Genomic DNA, 13,987 nt, shown 5'->3' with positions numbered 1-13,987 from the left:
TTTTAAATATGAAAAAGATCTAACCAAATTTAAATTCCTGCTGCTATTTCTGACCCTGAAGAACATTGTATGTCAGTTAATATTTAAAAATAATAAATAGTTGGCTTCTAAGAAAGTATAAACCAACAATTTACATCTTTTATGTTTACTGTTTTTCAAAGAGAACATAACATAGCAAAAATATTCACTGTCAAAACGTGGCATTAATGTACTAATTGTTGTACTACTTTTGGTAAAAATAAAATAAAAAGATAAAAACACTCCTATCGAATGATGGTGAGTTAGGTTGTTTTTTTCCCTTCATATAAAAGGTCCTTGCAATCAGACACCCACACCTAGTGAAAAAAACATAAGTAACAGAAACAGAAATGTTATATTTAACAGTTGAACTTCCAGATTTTGTGCCTGAATTTTATTCATGAAACTCTAACTGAATCTCCAGTTGAAAGAAAGATCTTTAAGGAGTTGTTTCATCTGGCCAACTGGCTTTGACAATAGAGTTGTCAACTGAAGCTGTGGAAATAACTTTAAAGTTCCCTCTAAGAAGTAAATCAACACTGAATGTTCCAAAATGATTCTGTCTGCACCCAATCAGCTGTGTCTGGAGTTCAGAAAAAGAAAGAAAAAAAAATCTGAGAAGGGAAACACACTAAGACCAAGGAAGACTTCAAAGCGCCACGACTGAAAAACTCAAGCAATATGCACACAATAACAGAAATGAAAGACAAATGTACAGAAGCAGCAGTCTATAAGAACTCAGCTGAGGGACAGATAAAGTCGAGCATAAACAATTTTGAACAATTAAAATAGAAGAAAACATGGTAACACTGAAAGAAACAAAGATTGACGGTGGATGATTGAATGAAAATGGCATTCAGCGATGAATTATGGATCTCCAAGTACAATCAAGTACAAGTACATTGGATCAAGTAGATGAAATGATGTAAGAGCCTTCTCTCAGGGTTTTGCAGCACTTATGCTACAAATCAGAAGTGCTTTACAGCACTTGCTTTGTAGCATGAGTGCTGATATGTTTCATCAGGAAACAAAAGCCAACTTAATGACAAACATCTCGGATCTCAATACAATTTAACATTTTGCCTTGAAATGAAAAAAAAAAAAGGGAAAATGACACGGGTCCATCATGCCAAGCTGGTCTTTCAAAACCAAATAAAAACTTTTTCAAGCTTCGGTGGCCTATAAAACCATTCATGCCCGTTGAAGACAACATGAAAAAAATGAAAAAGCTCAACAGGGACAAATACTTTTCAAGTCACTGGATTTTTCTCCTAAATCAGAATGCTAAAATTGGTAGCTTTTTTTCTAAAATGTTTTATATGTTTTGGAGGTTTTTTTTGTTTTTTTTTGCAACAAAGTGAAATAACTGACAGAATATCCTCCACAAGTAGTGATTCCATATTTTCCATATAAAATTTCACAGCTTCACAGAAAAATGTATATTTATTGTAGATATGTTTAATTGCAACAATTTTTCTGCACATATTGGAGCTCTATATTTGTATATTTCATAAACGACGGAGCAAGTAGTTGTGATAATCCTAAGGTACACTTCCTAAATCGACTAAGGATGTCATTGCTGTCAATAATTTATTTTGCTACAAAGATAAAGAGATTCAGGTTTTGTCATTGCTTCTGCTTCTCTTATATAAGGACATTTTCTTGGTAAATGCAGGCTTTTATTTGTCACTTTTCTATATGTACACCATCTCCTAAACTTGGGTTAACCTTGTTTATATCTGGTAGATGACATATTTTCTTCTTTTTTATGTTCTCCCTTTATATCATATTACTTATAGGCTCACTCTGCAATTGCGTATGCAACATTTACAACCCAGTGGGTCATTTTATGCTCTCAGTTCAACTACATAAAACTCATTTAGAGTCACAAACATTATATGACCTTTAAAAAGATTGGTTTACATTCTTTATAAATGTCTATTATTGGAACTTGTCATTTTTAAATAATCTCTATTTTATTTCTATTTGTAGGATTTTCAACAAAGAAAAGAAAAGAACATTTTTGCAAAAAGTTATGATGATGGATTTACTTTCTTCTTCCATGCTGAGATTTGTGGAAAACATGTTTAAATAAACCAATTTTAGCTGGGGCATAATCTTGCCCCAAAAGGGGCCTTGTGCTCCATGTTCTTTCTGAGAGACATGTTAAGCCTCAGGAGGGAAAGGCTAGACAACATTAGAAATCTATTGCTTCTGTCATAATGTGTAGTGTTTGCTTTGGATCAAGTCAACAGCGATGAAAGGGCAATGTTCACCAGTTAACGCAAAGAGGGCTGAGGCTGAGGGTGCAGTGTGCTGAGGAGGGCCAATGAGCCTTCAGGGGACAGCGTCAACATTGCATACCACAATGTCTCTGTGGAAACTTCTTCAAGCTGTTGTTAATGGTGTGCAGAGGATCACTATCCAGTTTTATTTGATGTGATCTCTGTCACGACCTCACAAGCTGCAGACACATATCAGCGAAGGATGCTTTAAATGTAAGAAAAACAACAACAACAACAACAAACATTAAAAGTCCATATTTACTGGAGAAATTTTTAAAGAGAAGTTTCTACTTTGTTGTAAAAACAAGTATGATTACAGTGAGACCATACGACTTCTAAATACTGTAATACCTCTCTGACAGCAATTTGAATTCTGAAATAAATGTTTGGATGATAAATTTGGTGATGGGGATATCTTGTAATTTACCCTCATCTGTAATATTTAGCTGACATCTGACATATGAAAATTCTAGCTTGGCTCAGTGACTCTGGCAGTGACTCAAATAGCGAGAGTTCTTTGTATTTTTGCCTCTGTAGCGTAATCAGAAACATAATACATGACCAAGGTTTCCAGTTCTGTAAGCTAAGTTGGACCAAAAAACTACATGTAAGATTAAAGATATTTATTGTATAAAGAATGATCTTCAGTAGTCCTGTAGATGCCAAGGGACAAAGCAACAGCGTAGGAATTAATCTGAAGAGAAGAAGAGCAGGTTCAATGGTGTCCAATGTGAGACGATAGACTGGAAATGTTGAGCCTTTATTTATTTAGTGAAAGTTACCAGTGCTGGGGCAAGAAGCTGGAGGTCCTGAGTGGTTGGTAAAGGGCACAAAAGGGTAGAATGAGGTAACGCTTGATTTAAAGTTTTCCTGCTGGGAAGTGAACCTTCGCCCCTCTCTCAACCATTTTGCTGCCCTGTGTTTGTTGTGATTCTTGGATGTTTCAGTTTTGGTTTTCATAAACACATGTGTTTTGATCACTATGAGATCTTTATTATTGCTCAAAGGTCTTTCCGTATTCAATTAATGTACCTATGTTCAACATTGCTGGTTTGTAAGTTGTAGCCATATTAGTTAATTCTTTGTATAGTTTCTTATTTTATTCTTGTGTCTTTTTGTGTATATGGATTTATTTCTCTTAGATCTTTGCTAGTCTTTTCCACATGGTTTGTCTTTTCTTTGTGTTTCGCTAAGCTTTTTCTGTGCTGTTATTTGTCTTCACTCAGCCTGCCGGTTTGTTCTGCTCCACAGCTGTTGCTGATCCCATGATTACCTCACCTGCATTCAGTGACGTTTTCCACACAATATATAAGATCACTGGTTTTTGATTTTTGTTTTCATTGTTCTTTGCTGATTCATCTGTTCAACCCTGCTTTGTTTGTCCTGTAACTGTGCCTTCAATCATCCCTGTGTTCTTGNAAATCTTGTTTGAGAATTAGAGATACAGCAACAAGCAATTAGTGGATCCTTGCATTATTTTATGCTGTGACCTCCCAGTCAGAAGCTAAACATAATCTTTTATGAGGTTATGGAAATCTAGGTTGATTGCTGTTACCCATAGATCTTGAAAGAAAATGAGAATAGGTTAAAATCTATATTGGCAGATCAGAGTTTTATGAAATTGGAGAAAGAAAATGGGTCACAAAGGTCTGATCGTTGCATCTCTGCTAGCCAAAAAAAAAAAAAAACACTAAAGGGGCAATAATAGTTTCCCAGTGAACCCAGCATAAACAAAAAACAGACCTGTTGGGATGTTCTCTAACATAAATGAAAGGCAGTTATCTGGCAACAGTCGACATCAAAGGCAGCATTTTAGAGAAGGCCATCATATCGAGTTAAATGGTCATACTGGAGGAAATGTTCTGCTTTGCTGCCCCAGAGGCCATGGATGTCATATTCAACTATGAATTGTCCATTATACCAAAAGCAGCAATGAATCCAAATGTTTCAGTTGAAGCAGAAGATACTGGTTATGATCATCACCAAAAGATTACAAAAACTTAGGTACGGAGAGTCATGAAAGTCTAGATCTGTAAGAAAAGCCAACATCAAACTAGGGAAAAATATATTATATCTGTTTACTTAAATATATTTTGAAATGGACAAGTGGATTTTACTTATATAAAAAAAAAATAAAGTCGAATTAAGGGTTTTGGATTTCAATTTTGTGTGCTTACTTTTGATAACAGAAACAAGTGTATATATTAAAAAACAAGCCACTATGAGAATAAATGTATCATCACAATAGAAGAGGGTGATCCTACCTGGCCAACCCTTCCAGGATGTTTCATAGCTAGGCCTCCACTGGACACAGCTGCAGCCACGTTCCCCTCCGAGTCCACCACAACAGCTCCGACTGTGTCGAGGCACCCTGAGCCGTTTTCCTACATCACACCAGGAAAGAAAAACTATTCGGGTGGATGGAATAACATGAACACAAATGACAATAATTCCTTAAAAATTTGGGCAACAAAAAATAAATAACGAATCATTCAGAGCCCACAAAAGACAAAACTTTGAATATTTACAAAGTAGGCAAGGACAGCATGAATTTCTGAGTCCTCTTCCTCCCCTTTTGTCTTTAATAAAAATGTTATGCTCTAATTTAAATTGGCTCTTTCTTTCCCTGATTACGGTTTGTGTCGGAAGTGATTTGTTTGCGATCAGTCCATAGTGGATGATGAATTAAATTCTGGATGTGAAACGTGCAAATCGGCATCCTAACACGTGATCACAATTTCACGTTCACCAGAACCTAAATACCCTGACTAAACCTTGGAATAAAAAGGAAAGAAACAAGAAAAGAAAACAGTGCGAGGCTTTTTCTCTTCCATCATCTGCTCTCTTGAATCAGTCATCTCTCTGGGGTTGTAAGACCAAAACGAGGCCAGAGCCAGCAATTTCAAAATTAAAAACCATTGTGCAATACAGCATCCGTGCCTTTCACGGATGGCTGTAAATGATGGCTCCAAAACATGGGAAAATAAAAATTATGTCAATATGTTTTAGACTCCTTGGACATTTTTAACTGTACACCATCAGTACACAGGTGTTTCTTGTGCCATGAATTAAAATGAGGAAAAGAGGAAAGATTTTATTGCTTGGCAACGAGTCAGGAAGGCATAAAAAGAACATTGTGCACAAAATTAAAAACAGGCAGCCCAGGCCATGTTTCTAATAAGTTGTTACATTAAACCTGGTAATTTCCTTTTAAATGTCAACTGCAAATTTAAAACCAAGAATAATTTCTTCACTGCATCAAATAGTCACATATTAATCTTCCAATAGGTCACGCGTTTGGAAAAGAAAAACAAACACTTCCTTTGGAATAACAGCCATCTGACAGAAAGATTCATCATTGAATCATTGGTCACTTGAACAAACAAGCAGCCCATAAAAGCTATTTGTTTTCTTTTGCATTGAACATTTTGTGAGTGAACTATGATGTGGGTTTACTAAACCAAAATACGATTAAAAAGTAATTCCGATGAAGTTTGCATGCTACATGTTTATTTACGTTGCACAAGATTCACATGTGAACCAAGATAAACGTTCCCACCCTTTTCTATCGCCGCTTCTAGTGGCAGGGAGTTCATATGAGAATGAACGTTTTAAATGATTCAGTAAATACTGACAGGCTACCAAACTTTACACCAGGTAGTGTAACATCCATAAAACAGAACTAAGTAACATGAAACAAAACAACAAGAACTGGAATAAAATGAAAGAATGGAGGCAGATATTATTTTCTGTCGTTTAAATCCTGTTAATTCCACAACAGTAAAATGTGCGGTGTGCGAGAATTTATTGAAATGAACCATTTTACTTTACAATTGTTAAACTGTTCAATAAAGAGAACATCAGGGTACAGTGTTGCCTTTCTGCTCAGCTGTGTCTTCACTACAACAGACCAGAGCAGCGCTCACATCACTCACCACTCTACCCATTGATCTCTTGCTCCGTTTTTTCCTAATTTCCCTTCAAATTACCAGTCACTAAAGTCAAATTATACACATTTGATTCTTTTTAGCGCAGCGATTTGAAATCTGTGGGCTTTTAACATGAAAGTTGTTTTTTTCTGCACTCCTTCCTGAAAGACCTGGCAACATACAAGTAAATTGCTAGATTTACACATCTTACAGTTGTGATGCTAAATGCAGCTTAAAGTCAAATGTAGTCATACTCCTGGCAGATTGGGATTTAAATTATTTTCACTCAACAAATAAGTTCATTTCTGGAGTGGAAATGAGACTTTAGGAGACAGTTTTAGAACTTGCTAGACTTTCATAGACATCCTCAAGCTTCTTCACCGCAAATAAACATTTCTCCTTGAGTTTTTTGATGACTGGATAAATGGTTGAGTTGTGTGGACACTCACTTCTAGTCAAATGTTCCCTTTTGTCTTTGATAAGAAAAAAAACTCACGTTTTCACTTGATTGTCGTCTTTTCTTTGCCTGGTTTTGTCCTGTGTCCATTTTCTCTGCTAGCTCCATCTTTCGCTTGTTCCTCTTGTATGCAGATAAACTGAACTCTGGATGTGACAAAATAATGTGGCCCCAATTGCATCCGTATAAAGTAGAGCAAGTCTTCTAATTTCGTTTAAGGCGTATTGGTTTATTCACTGTCAAATACAAATTCTCACATTTTTTAAAAATGTTTATAAATAATTCAACAATACTCACTTGTTGCCATTTTCTCCGAAGGGCAAGGAGGTATTCCATGTCCCACTGCCCAGTCATGTGCTCCTCGCCCCACCAAAAAGCTACAGAAAGACAGCAGAATTAACAAGAGGGAAACACTAACGTTCCGATCTTTGATCATGAGGCTTGATAGTCACCAGGGTGGTATTCTGCCTGCTGAGAGCTTCCCTTTCTGTGCTTCAGTCAAGAGGCAGCTTGCAACTAAGACAGGGTTTTTTATACCTGAGGAGAAGAAAAAAACAAATGAAGTCATTCATTTAAGCAGAGCATTACAGTGTAATGAATCCATTGAGATACATGCCTTACAAAACATTTAAACCCCCTTTACCAGAGTTTGTTGCAATACAAGCATAAACTTTAAAGTACTTTTTATGACAAACTAACAAAACAGTGACGGACGATGATGGTCGCACATCTCCCTGAACAAACCCCTCAGTGATACATGGTGACGATGGCAGCGTCATGTTGTGGAGATGTTTTTGTTGAACAGAAATTAGAGAGTAGATCTAGTCAGAGTTGATGGGAAGATGGATGGAGCTAAATACAAGAGCAGACCTACAGAAACCCTGTTACTTCAGACCCAGGTGAAAACTCTTTTTCCACAAGGACAACAACCCTAAATATGCAGCCGAGGCTACAATTGAATAGTTCAGAACAGAATATATGCATGTTTTTGAATGACCTAGTCAAAATCTAAAGGTAAATTCAATAGAGAATATCTTTCAGATTCTCTTCACCCATTCAGATTAAACTATTTTCGGAAGAATTGAAACTTGACCATAAAATCATTGTAAAAATGTAATAAAGTTTGTGCATGGAAAATAATAAAAAAGGGAAGATGTCTAGAGATGTGAATAGTCATGTAAGGAAGTAAAAGTCAGTAAGAGAACATGCATAAAAACGATGCAGTAAAGATGCTGCAAGTGTACAAGTGAGTTTAAATCTAAGGGAAATCAAGATGTGGAAATACAGATTTATGAACTGCAAAATAATAATGTTCTAGGTGTTTTCAAGATGGAAAAATTACTGTATAAATGCTGTTGCATGAACGGCTGCAGTTGTTGTGAGAGACTGGAGAGGATATTAAAACACATATAGATATGTTAAGAGTAGAAACTAACCACTGATGGCTCCGACTGCGCCAAAATGAAGCGACTTCCCGTCCATGATGCTTGCATCACATTCAATTTCCCCAGATAGATTAAGGTTGGAGCCCATGCCAGCATTTGTAAAAGGAGAGTCCTGACAGCAATTAAACCAAGGGGGAAGTAAACAAAAAACAATATCTAGAGCAGAAAAATCATTTAAAGAAAGGAATGTCACTAACTATTTAAGATAATACCCCAACAGAGTTTGCTCATTTATAATCTGCTTCTAAAAATGAAATTGTCAAAATATCCTTTTTGTCAGCTAGCATGCAAGATAATATCTTTTGTTAAGGTATTTTCTAGTGTTTATTGTGATAAAAGCAATGATTAAGAAAAAAAAGTATCTACAATATCCTTGCAGTCGTTTTAAATAACTATATGTCACTTACTGCATGTCAAAGTCATACAAACCAGCTCGTTTACATTATGAAATGATTTTTATTCAACCAACCTCTAGTTCAACCAGGGCAGCAGTCACAGCTTCCACTGCAAGTGCACCTGCTCTCAATTGGTCTACAGCCTGGAAAAAATAATGACTGAATTAAAACAATGAACAAATCACGGTGAATGGGTGCAATGCATTCTATTATTCTATAAATGTAGGTTAAACACAATGCATCGAATTCAGAGAAACATAAACGTACCCTGTGTCTAAAGCACCCCATTCTGAAGCAGCACACAAATGTTAAACAGTGCTAAAGAAAACGATCCACAAAGAAAGCTTTTTAGGAATACTATAAACTACTTATTTACAGTTGCGAAAATACATCGTCTACGTCACAAAATAAAACTGTGAAACTTGGCTCCTTGTCTGTATTGTGAATAGATGGTATGTAAATCAGTCTAAACAGAAGTGGATTCTTGAAAACTATCTTGAAATGACAGAGAATAACAACTCTTGTGAGAACACCACAACCGTCTCAACAGAACAGCCAACACAAATGTTGGAATTGTGCTGAAAATATGTTGCATTTGTGGTTGAGTTTGAAGAAATATATTTAGTACCATCAAACAAATAAAGAAGGATTTATTACTTCGGAATCACTGACAACTGATTTCTTCATTCACAAAGGCTGCCTTTAGACTTGTAAAGCTCTTTACAACCTGGAACGTAGCTTAATAATTGCACATTTGGAAAAAACATTCTTCTGTTTGAAAATAATAACTGCGTTGCTACAGTTTTAATATCAACTGAATATGTCTACGATATGCAACAGATATAGTATTCTACACATTGTATTTGTTAACGTTGCCTTTCAATAAGAATTCTACTATATTCTCTGCCATTTCACCAATCTCCTGACAGATTCTTTTTGTTCCAAGTGAGTCTTTATCCAGTGTAGGAACATAAGACTTACAAAGTAAACTTACCCGCTGGCAGGCTCTTTTACACACATGCTTATATTCCTTTGCCTTAGATTCAGAGTGGTAACCTGCTCCTGAAAGCAAGTGATTAAAAAATTACACAACTACCTGTGATATAATTGAGATGTTGTGTTGCATAAAAGAAAAATCTAAATTTATCAATTTGCAAATATCCTAAACCCAATGCTATTTGTTGATTAAAAAAAAACTATTTTTTTGTTGTATTTCTTTGCATATTTAAATTGAATTCATCTAACAGGAGAGAAAATAGCTAGATTAGAAACATTGTGAAGTGTATCATATATATGTGGCCAACTCCTAACAACTTTAAAACAGGAGAAAACATATGAAGAAATGAATGGTGTGTCAGGATACTTGCAGAATTTTATGTTTATTTGGAGGGTGATTGCCTGGTAAATAAAGGCTTCACAAGGAAAGGATTTCTGTGACATAATTCATTAAGCAAGAGGTTTTATAAGTATAGGATTACAAGAAGGTTTAACTAACTGTAGTAGTCTAAACCAGTAGATATTCTATAATCTCTAAATAGTCTTTTTTCCCCCTCTTGTCTCATTTTAGCTTTATGTTTTTTTTTCCCTTCGTCTAATTGGTTGTGTGAATGTGTGATGGCTGAAACTACTTGTTGCAAATGAAATGCCTTTTGGGAACTTAATTAAGTAAAGTGGAGGTGTGGTTTAAAAACACATATTTTAGTGTTTTCCAGACTAACCTGCATGCACAAGGACAAATCCACCAGCACATTTTGCCTTTTGACTCCTGCATGCTTCCTGATTGTACCAGGAGTTGGTCATCACAGAAGAAGGCTGCTGTTCTTCAGTACAATTAATTAAACTTTCCATACCCTCAGCATAACTTCACAAGCTTATCGTTGCCTGTCACGCAGCCTTAACAAAATCATTTTCATAGCGTACCTGCGAGAGGACCAGAAATGTACACATTAACATCGAAATTTAAAAGTGGAATTATTTGACTGGTTAAATAAACAGTAAGAACTTCTTGCAAAGCAATGTATACAGCACTGTATCAGTGAAGCCACAAAGCAACAAGCAGGTATTTATAATTCTACTTAGAATAAATCATTGTAATAAACAATCACTAGTCTTTTAACAACCAAAAGCAGTTTTAAATCTGCATTTGATGAGTCGCGTGCAATTTATTGTCATGATTTGTATGGATAATATCTGAAAAACATTATTTTTTTACGTATAAATGTACATTATTCGTATGTTTTTGAGCAACGAACAATATTTTCCAGACATACGCAATTTGCCTTATCATACTGCCATTCGTTTTTGTGTGTTATGTGTCTGTTATACGGATAAAAATACACAATGAACAAATAAGTTATTAAAACTTTAACAAGTTGTTTTCTTTAGCGTGTTAACCAAAAGCTTGCTAACACAAGAAATTGTTCCGACTTACAGTTCTCCCTCCTCTCATATCAGCGACAGAACTGGCTCTTAACCTTCAAATTACCGGACAAGGGTATAAAACACCTGAACAGTAACTGTCCTCATACTTTTAATCATAATAAACTTTGTTTTTACTCTTTCGTGCCCCAGAACAGCCCATGGCTAGTTAGCTGAAGCACACGAAAGCACTTCCGGGTTCAGACTCTCGTTGCTAAGGAAGTGCGGTCTCCAAATATTGGCTCACGTGGACGAAAGGGCGCAAAACACCCAGAATTCATGGAGACGGATGAACGTTAGACCTTAGACATGTACGTGCGACACTGTACGCGATACAAAAAAAAAATAAAAAAAATAAAATAAATCACACATTCGGTATATTACAAAACGATATCAACATAATGAAACATAAAAATTCACGCTTGTTTCAGACAAAATCAATCTATTTATAAAAATAAAAAAAACACACTGGCAAGCATACATCAATCTTCAAAACTATCATAAAACACAATATTTCCAATGTTGGTAGAAGTTTGACATATTAAGCATCATGACATTAAAAAAGAAGCCATATTCATAGTTTGCATGAATACTGAAACACTGAAATATTGGATGTTAGTAGATTAAACTGTTAGAACGTTCATGAATAACAAATGCCTACTGTCGTTTAATATACCTCGTTTTTTGAGAGTTAATGGATTTAAGTGTCTTCATTTGTTTGTTGTTTAATTTTTCTTTTAATCATGTAAATCACTTTGAACTGCCATCTTACTAAAAATGTGCTAGACAGGTAAAATTGTCTTGCCTTATAGTATAGAAAATTGTCACCTACTCAAAATTTTGCACTGCAAAATATACTTCATAATACAATATGTGTTTTTTTCCAGTCAAGAATGGATCAGCATGAAGCAGTTATGTCGCTTGTGGGTTTGGCCTGGGAAGCACATAATTTGCAAGCATAAGTTGAGGAGCATTCTGATTTTATGATTGTTATTTTAAATATGAAAAAGATCTAACCAAATTTAAATTCCTGCTGCTATTTCTGACCCTGAAGAACATTGTATGTCAGTTAATATTTAAAAATAATAAATAGTTGGCTTCTAAGAAAGTATAAACCAACAATTTACATCTTTTATGTTTACTGTTTTTCAAAGAGAACATAACATAGCAAAAATATTCACTGTCAAAACGTGGCATTAATGTACTAATTGTTGTACTACTTTTGGTAAAAATAAAATAAAAAGATAAAAACACTCCTATCGAATGATGGTGAGTTAGGTTGTTTTTTTCCCTTCATATAAAAGGTCCTTGCAATCAGACACCCACACCTAGTGAAAAAAACATAAGTAACAGAAACAGAAATGTTATATTTAACAGTTGAACTTCCAGATTTTGTGCCTGAATTTTATTCATGAAACTCTAACTGAATCTCCAGTTGAAAGAAAGATCTTTAAGGAGTTGTTTCATCTGGCCAACTGGCTTTGACAATAGAGTTGTCAACTGAAGCTGTGGAAATAACTTTAAAGTTCCCTCTAAGAAGTAAATCAACACTGAATGTTCCAAAATGATTCTGTCTGCACCCAATCAGCTGTGTCTGGAGTTCAGAAAAAGAAAGAAAAAAAAATCTGAGAAGGGAAACACACTAAGACCAAGGAAGACTTCAAAGCGCCACGACTGAAAAACTCAAGCAATATGCACACAATAACAGAAATGAAAGACAAATGTACAGAAGCAGCAGTCTATAAGAACTCAGCTGAGGGACAGATAAAGTCGAGCATAAACAATTTTGAACAATTAAAATAGAAGAAAACATGGTAACACTGAAAGAAACAAAGATTGACGGTGGATGATTGAATGAAAACGGCATTCAGCGATGAATTATGGATCTCCAAGTACAATCAAGTACAAGTACATTGGATCAAGTGCATTGGTCAAGTAGATGAAATGATGTAAGAGCCTTCTCTCAGGGTTTTGCAGCACTTATGCTACAAATCAGAAGTGCTTTACAGCACTTGCTTTGTAGCATGAGTGCTGATATGTTTCATCAGGAAACAAAAGCCAACTTAATGACAAACATCTCGGATCTCAATACAATTTAACATTTTGCCTTGAAATGAAAAAAAAAAAAGGGAAAATGACACGGGTCCATCATGCCAAGCTGGTCTTTCAAAACCAAATAAAAACTTTTTCAAGCTTCGGTGGCCTATAAAACCATTCATGCCCGTTGAAGACAACATGAAAAAAATGAAAAAGCTCAACAGGGACAAATACTTTTCAAGTCACTGGATTTTTCTCCTAAATCAGAATGCTAAAATTGGTAGCTTTTTTTCTAAAATGTTTTATATGTTTTGGAGGTTTTTTTTGTTTTTTTTTGCAACAAAGTGAAATAACTGACAGAATATCCTCCACAAGTAGTGATTCCATATTTTCCATATAAAATTTCACAGCTTCACAGAAAAATGTATATTTATTGTAGATATGTTTAATTGCAACAATTTTTCTGCACATATTGGAGCTCTATATTTGTATATTTCATAAACGACGGAGCAAGTAGTTGTGATAATCCTAAGGTACACTTCCTAAATCGACTAAGGATGTCATTGCTGTCAATAATTTATTTTGCTACAAAGATAAAGAGATTCAGGTTTTGTCATTGCTTCTGCTTCTCTTATATAAGGACATTTTCTTGGTAAATGCAGGCTTTTATTTGTCACTTTTCTATATGTACACCATCTCCTAAACTTGGGTTAACCTTGTTTATATCTGGTAGATGACATATTTTCTTCTTTTTTATGTTCTCCCTTTATATCATATTACTTATAGGCTCACTCTGCAATTGCGTATGCAACATTTACAACCCAGTGGGTCATTTTATGCTCTCAGTTCAACTACATAAAACTCATTTAGAGTCACAAACATTATATGACCTTTAAAAAGATTGGTTTACATTCTTTATAAATGTCTATTATTGGAACTTGTCATTTTTAAATAATCTCTATTTTATTTCTATTTGTAGGATTTGCAACAAAGAAAAGAAAAG

The 13,987-nt window shown here is 35.0% G+C and overlaps 1 protein-coding gene across 1 annotated transcript; it reads right to left on the bottom strand.

The window, feature by feature from the left end:
- Positions 1-4,507: 4,507 nt before the first annotated feature.
- LOC103134194 (threonine aspartase 1-like) lies at positions 4,508-11,165 on the bottom strand. The gene is made up of 9 exons (XM_016668550.1): positions 10,961-11,165; positions 10,248-10,449; positions 9,524-9,591; positions 8,604-8,672; positions 8,126-8,246; positions 7,142-7,226; positions 6,987-7,066; positions 6,729-6,835; positions 4,508-4,687 (listed from the first exon to the last, which is right to left on the bottom strand). Exons 2-9 carry the CDS (start codon positions 10,375-10,377, stop codon positions 4,523-4,525), a joined length of 825 nt encoding a protein of 274 aa, XP_016524036.1. The 5' UTR covers positions 10,378-10,449; positions 10,961-11,165; the 3' UTR covers positions 4,508-4,522.
- Between the last annotated feature and the right edge of the window lie 2,822 nt (positions 11,166-13,987).

Source organism: Poecilia formosa, unplaced genomic scaffold (genome assembly GCF_000485575.1).
Source record: "Poecilia formosa unplaced genomic scaffold, Poecilia_formosa-5.1.2 Scaffold15, whole genome shotgun sequence".
NCBI lineage: Eukaryota > Metazoa > Chordata > Actinopteri > Cyprinodontiformes > Poeciliidae > Poecilia > Poecilia formosa.
The sequence above is the reverse complement of the archived record's forward strand: the minus strand, read 5'-3'. Positions and strand labels throughout refer to the sequence as shown.

Bases quoted from the DNA above. Each gene is read 5' to 3' on its own strand.
- LOC103134194 (XM_016668550.1), bottom strand. From the start codon at position 10,377: ATGGAAAGTTTAATTAATTGTACTGAAGAACAGCAGCCTTCTTCTGTG. The intron at 6,836-6,986 runs GTGAGTATTGTT...TGTCACATCCAG, and splicing joins TTCGGAGAAAATGGCAACAA to AGTTCAGTTTATCTGCATAC. The intron at 4,688-6,728 runs GTGAGTTTTTTT...GGTGTGATGTAG, and splicing joins GACGACAATCAAGTGAAAAC to GAAAACGGCTCAGGGTGCCT.